The following is a 6,827-nucleotide window of genomic DNA, read 5'->3' as shown; positions in this document are numbered from 1 at the left end:
TGAATATTATAATAAAATGGACACTTAATACAATACATTATTAACAGAAACATGAAACATTGTACACACATCTAAAAAAAAAAAAATGTTGCTGTGGGACAAAGTGAGACTAGCCTCCAATCAAATGCCATGTATGTAGATATTATGTTTATATAGTGGATCAATGCAAATAACACAATAGATGTTTTGGAACTTTTGATATTTATTGCCCCTCAACAGGCCACAACTGGGCAAAATTAAATTAAGCTTGTTAAGCTCGTCGCCATACCTGTCTCTCGTTGACTGACTGGCTTGTGTTGTTCCTTGTGTGTCCTGTCCTGTCCGACTATGCGTTATGATGGGTCGTTCGCAATTCATGAGCGTTAGCCGTTAGTGATGATGGGTCGTTCGCGAATGAGCGTTAGTGATGATGGATCGACTCGTTCGCGAATGAGCTTTTGATGGGTCGTTCGCGATTCTAAGAGTTAGTTACTCTAAGAGCCGGCTCTTTTAGGTGAACGTCGGGAGCTGGCTCGCATATCTGAAGAGCCGACTCTATTTTTACAAATTTAGCCTATAGAAATTAAATAATTATGTAATAAAAATTTAAATATTATAGTCAAAGTCATTTAAAGAGCCGTTTGTGAGCCAAAAGAGCCTGCTTTTTTCAGTGAGCTGAGTCAAAAGAGCCGAATGCCCATCACTACTATGCGTGCTTTCGAACACCCGCCCAACTCTACCTCTGATTGGCTTACAATGACATTTTACTCTACCTCAGCCAATCGTCAGCATTTATGCGCTTGTCTCGTGCTCTGCCCACTAACCAAGGAAGAACAGTAAACAAAGTATTTGCCTCTCGCTCAGAGATCTAGTTGGTCTGATGAAAAAAACAAAAAACAGCTTCATCAGTTATAGTAACGCGCCGCATTTTTTGGCAGTAACGGCGTTATTAAGATGAGAAGAGTAATCAATTAGATTACACGTTACTGGAAAAAGTAATGCCGTTATTCCCATCACTGAAAAAGGGCCAAACATCCGAAACACTTTCAAATCAAAGAGTCTGTCTTGCTATAGTGAGGATCAGATCAGCTTTCAGGAGCCGTTTACACTGTTGGCCAAAAGTGACGTACAGCCTTACCTTCATCCAAATATTATTCAAACTTTGTTAAAGATTTTGTAAGCATACTACGCAATTGTGCTTGGAGTCGATTGATTTATTAATGATAACACAATGAAATTGTGCTTACATCATTTTTGGCCAGGCTATCATTCAAAGAAATTATGAACACGTACAAAAGAGAACCAACGAAATATATATAACGGATTATTTTGTAGTTACTTTTTCCTGTCAGCTTTTTGCATAGTAAAATAAAACCTGTAACTGTAGTTTTTTTTTTTGCCAAATAATTTTGTCAGATAAATACCATAACCAAGTTTAGTGTTTTGTTCATCCATCAATCATTTTCGTCATATTTTGATGGTTTAATTAAAATTTTAGGGTCGTTTAAAACAAATATCCTCTCAAGACATCACTTTTGGCCATTATTAGATTAGATAATTAATATGTTCTCATAATTGCACTGTTGGTATGACTGTGGTTCAGTCTGCAGGAACAGGAAGAATGGCACAGAGAGCGATAGTAAATTGTAGTACAATCAAAATTGAATAATGTTGGATTTGGACTAGTTGTTTATTTATAGACATGACTAGAGAACACTAACAATAAACCCGACCCGTCACCCCCCCCCCCACCACCAGTTAAACTAAACAGTCAGCGATACAAAAGCCCTCCAGAGACAAATAATCTGATCCAAGACTGTCCATTCTTCCGTCTGATGTATGTTCTTACTCTTCTGTACAACACAGCCGCACCCGTCCCAGAATGCACTGCACGTGTGCTGATCCTCGAGCTTTCGACGGATGCATTTACGGCTCTTCCCAGCGAGTGCTCGTCACGGATGGTGAGAAATGAAATCGAATGCAACTCCTCCGGAAGGGGAAAACATACTGAGACACAAAAGTGGCAAAAGAAGTGAAGCAAAGCAAAAGGACCATGCAATGGCTGACTTGCTGTGCTGTGATTGGCCAACGCATCGGCCAATTGGAGATCATAGTGATTCATGATATGTGAAACATTCTAATCCATTTCCAGCGATAATGATCCATTGGCCAGGAACATAGAAACTCTATCTCTCTCGCTCTCTCACTCGCTCTCTCACACACACAGCTTTAATACATACATCATCCAAACTGTTACACACATGCATATATACATGTTCAAACACACACACACTCCTGGCTCTCGCTGTTTACTTGAGCGTTCTGCTCTGGATGTTTGTCTCAACGTCCAGTGTGTTTCACTGTCCCGAGTGTTTGTGTGTGTATTGTGGTGTGTGTCAGTGTGTGTTTGTGTGCTGCGTGTCATCTTCACTCTACTCTTCCTCTTCCTCCTCCTCCTCACTGATGGGAAGCCCATCGTCCTGCATGCAGGATCTGAAGTAGCTGGTCAGTGTCGAGGCCACGTGTCTCTCGCTGCTCTTAGACAGAAAATGCCCCTCGTCTGGATAAATCTGAAGAACAACCGTGCAGAAAACCATCAACAATCGTGACTATCATCAGTGGACTGAGACGCATTGTGTGTTTTTTCCAGTACCTGCAGTGTGTAATTCGCTCCCACCTTCACCAGGTTCTTTATGAGCTCGGCTGTGTGCTGGAAATGAATGTTCGCTGGAGGAAAAAACAAAAAAAAGGTCAAGAATGGCTCAATGGCAGAGTAACGCAATCAAATGCTATGCTACAATAGAATACAGTAGTGGCCAAAAGTGATGTCAGGCCTAGGAAAATCGACATCTTCACCCTTTATGTAAATATTGTCCACAAGCAGTTGTGCTTGGAGTCGATTGTTTTATTTGTGATAATGCAATCTTCAGTGTACTACATCATTTTTGGCAAAAAATATTTTCCTCATATTTTGAACTTGAACCCTCATCCTCTCCTTGGGAAATTATGACCCGAAATTCATTTTCTTTCAATTTTTAAATATTGAGTGTTCATCAGAGTGGTCCAAGACCATGCGAGATTTGGCGCACTTGAACTTGGAATACACACAATTTTTTTTACTGGATTCAAAGAGTTTATTTGGTAGTGAAAAAAAATAGTAGCAAGTCCTTCCCTTGGGTCATTTTAAATGGAAAATGGGGATTTTTTTTTTTTTTTTGTAAAAAAAAAAAAAAAAAATTCTGGCACAATCATACGGAAGCGTATTGCATTCACTTGAGGAAAAAAAAATCTACTCTGTTTTTCTGAATTAACGAGTTAATTATCTCAGAATTATGAGATAATTTTTCATGGAAAAAAAGTTTTTGCTCTGTTTTTCTGAATTAACGAGTTAATTATCTCAGAATTACGAGATAATTTTTCATGGGAAAAAAGTTTTTGCTCTGTTTTTCTGAATTAACGAGTTCATTATCTCAGAATTACGAGATAATTTTTCATGGGAAAAAAGTTTTTGCTCTGTTTTTCTGAATTAACGAGTTAATTATCTCAGAATTACGAGATAATTTTTCATGGAAAAAAGTTTTTGCTCTGTTTTTCTGAATTAACGAGTTAATTATCTCAGAATTACGAGATAATTTTTCATGGGAAAAAAGTTTTTGCTCTGTTTTTCTGAATTAACGAGTTAATTATCTCAGAATTACGAGATAATTTTTCATGGGAAAAAAGTTTTTGCTCTGTTTTTCTGAATTAACGAGTTAATTATCTCAGAATTACGAGATAATTTTTCATGGGAAAAAAGTTTTTGCTCTGTTTTTCTGAATTAACGAGTTAATTATCTCAGAATTACGAGATAATTTTTCATGGGAAAAAAGTTTTTGCTCTGTTTTTCTGAATTAACGAGTTAATTATCTCAGAATTACGAGATAATTTTTCATGGGAAAAAAGTTTTTGCTCTGTTTTTCTGAATTAACGAGTTCATTATCTCAGAATTACGAGATAATTTTTCATGGAAAAAAGTTTTTGCTCTGTTTTTCTGAATTAACGAGTTAATATCTCAGAATTATGAGATACATTTTTCTTGAAAAACATTTTTTTTCACTCTGTTTTTATGAATTAATGAGTTACTCATAATTTTGAGATAATTAAGTCATTAATTCAGAAAAACAGAGCAAAACCTTTTTTGCATGAAAAATTATCTCGTAATTCTGAGATAATTAGCTCGTTAAATTCAGAAAAACAGAGTAGATTTTTTTTCCTCAAGTGAATGCAATACGCTTCCGTACAATCCAGAACAAATAACCACACAAATAAAGGCATGAGACTAAAGAACGGGGGTGGGGGTCATATAACAGGTGCAATGTTTTTCAATTTTTCAAATAAAATCAGTCACAATGCAACTAACAGTCACAATGCAACTAACAGTCACAATATAACTAAAAATTCACCCAAAAAAAAAGGGACGTCCCGCGTGACGTCACGCCATTTGGAGCAGCCATCTTGACGGAATAGAAAGTGCTAAACCGCCGGTGATAATACAGCTCGTCGCGAAATATTCCTATCATGCCTGAGCGATGCTGTGCATTTGGATGCGATCAGATACGTGATCATTCAAAAGGAATATCTTTATACCGTATCCCAAAAGAAACAAAACGGAGAAAAGTGGTTGGTGGCAATAAACAGGCGAAACGCACACATGCAATCCTAGATCAGTTCATTCGTTAGGCGTGTTATCACATTACATTCTTTCGTTTTCAAATACCAAAAGCTGATCTTGTATTTTATTTGACACTTCTTATAAATCGTTAGAAACACAGGTTGAGACAACAGTCTCAATGACATTTTATCATGACAGTCAGTGATAAGTATAAAAAAGTATAATCATAGGCTATTATTTCGTTTTTCTTGGATCAAAATAGATTAAACAAATTCATTAAAGATACACTTAATCGTGTTGGTGATTTTGTTTTGTGTTTTTCCCTGTAAACTCAGTTTAAAAATGATTACAGGAAGCATAATTTGGTGATAAAAATACATTGACCAACCTTTGCGGTGATGATTGAAAAATCATTTTCTTTTAATGAAGCTCCGGTGTAGCGTGATGGGAAGTGAATAAGGCAGCTGTAATGTCACCAAACTCAATGTCAGGAAGTTTTTCTACACATTTAATGCCTGTAAAAATAACTTGTGGTGCTTCATATGGATATATGATTCCTAATTCCTTTATCTTCCTCTTGTATATTTATTTTTGTGATGCTAATAATAAGTGCGATGACATGACGTGGTGGGGGAAAAAGTCGATTCTGTTCAGTATCGAGATATTTTGCACCATGATTTTGCGCAAGCAATTATATCAATACTGTAGCGCAAAGTATTGCATATTTAGGCTAATTATACTAATAATTATATTATAAGTATAATATACTAATAATCTATATTACCCACGGCAATGGATCTATGAGTAGCCGACAGATGTATTCCGTCAAAATGGCTGACACACGGCTAGGGGTCACGTGACTGGGAGATCCCTATACACCTGAATGCAAACTGAAAAGAAAAACTGAAGAAAACTGACTTTGGGCACCAGGCGAAGGGTTAATTTACTCCATCTAGTTGCAAGAGTCATGAAATATCATGTTATAATATTTTTTTCCCACAAGAGGTCGGCAGAGACACTCAATGTGAGAGTTTTTGAGCCAAATTTTTGCTTGTAATGGAGAGTAAGTAAAAGAATGTGAAGAATGTGCTTATTTATATTAAAATTATTGATTAAATCTAGTAATTTAGGGGTAAAAAATATTAAAATATCTCCCAAAAATTGCATTAAAAATAGAAAAAAATAATAAAAATTAAATGATACAAGGCAAAAAAAAAAAAAAAGAAGTATAATTTAAGGGCTTCTGGTCATTTTGACCCGCGAGAGAAGGATTAGTTACAGGTACAGGAGGAGAAGATGTGGGAAATATCCCCCTCTGGACATCTCTTTTGACCACAACTGTAGAAAGTGAATATCTGTATGAATTATTCAGGCCAGTGGTTAATAATTTATTAATAGAGCCTGTATGTGAATTGTACGTCACGTACATTGTGCGAATAGTGTACATTGTGAACTGTGACACACACTGACCGTCAGCAGTCGCGTGCAGCAGCATCAGCGTTTGGTCTCGGAAACCCTGTGGATTCTGCAGCACACTGGAGAACTAGAGGAACAAACCGTCCGTCACTACATTCAAGCTCAGACTGAGATCAACAACATCTCACCAGCACTTACCTGATATCTGCTGTCGTCCTGAAGAGGAAGTCCCAGATAGCGCTCAGAGAAGGCCGAGGCTGAGAGAGAGAGAGAGAGAGAGATCAGTTTCACTCACAGAACAGAAAACCATGATGATCTCTGATCTGAAATGCTCTAGACACTTCAAAAGCTTAAAGGGGTCATGAACTGCATTTTTTATTTTGTTTTATAATGTTCTTTGAGGTCTATTTGCAATGTTATCAATATTTTTACATCAAATTGGCTATTTTCTATCCTGCTTTTCTCTTTCGAAACACTCAGTTTTGATGGGAATCACATTCAAGACTATTTATAATATTACATATTAAAATAATTTTCAACGTGCCCGCCATTACACGTTCGGGATTGTTTTGAAAATTTCCAACGTTTAAAAATATCTTGTTACATAATTGAAATATTGGCCGACAATATGAAACATTTATGCGCATTAGATATGCCTTTGTTGTGGCAAATAAAGTTTAAGTACTTAGATTTAAAAGTATGACTTGAGGTGTTTCGTGTAAACTGAATTTTGAATGAATGTACCATTGTTCTTATAGGCTATTCATCCTTTTCGATAAAA

General features: G+C 36.5%; 1 protein-coding gene across 2 annotated transcripts in view; it reads right to left on the bottom strand.

The window, feature by feature from the left end:
* Window positions 1-2,400: 2,400 nt before the first annotated feature.
* Window positions 2,401-6,827, bottom strand: part of LOC130105363 (inactive dipeptidyl peptidase 10-like) — a 118,525-nt gene continuing 114,098 nt past the window's right edge. For both annotated transcript variants that reach the window (XM_056271348.1, XM_056271349.1), the window contains exons 23-26: window positions 6,245-6,303; window positions 6,101-6,173; window positions 2,633-2,706; window positions 2,401-2,549 (exon numbers count right to left, since the gene is read on the bottom strand). In XM_056271348.1, coding sequence (XP_056127323.1) covers window positions 2,412-2,549; window positions 2,633-2,706; window positions 6,101-6,173; window positions 6,245-6,303 — 344 coding nt within the window. In that variant the 3' untranslated portion in view covers window positions 2,401-2,411. The remainder of the gene's footprint in view (window positions 2,550-2,632; window positions 2,707-6,100; window positions 6,174-6,244; window positions 6,304-6,827) is intronic.

This window comes from Rhinichthys klamathensis, unplaced genomic scaffold, assembly GCF_029890125.1.
Source record: "Rhinichthys klamathensis goyatoka isolate OS25496 unplaced genomic scaffold, OSU_Roscu_1.1 h1tg000318l_1, whole genome shotgun sequence".
Classification (NCBI taxonomy): Eukaryota; Metazoa; Chordata; class Actinopteri; order Cypriniformes; family Leuciscidae; genus Rhinichthys; species Rhinichthys klamathensis.
Note: the sequence above shows the minus strand (reverse complement) of the source record. Positions and strands in the feature narration are given on the sequence as shown.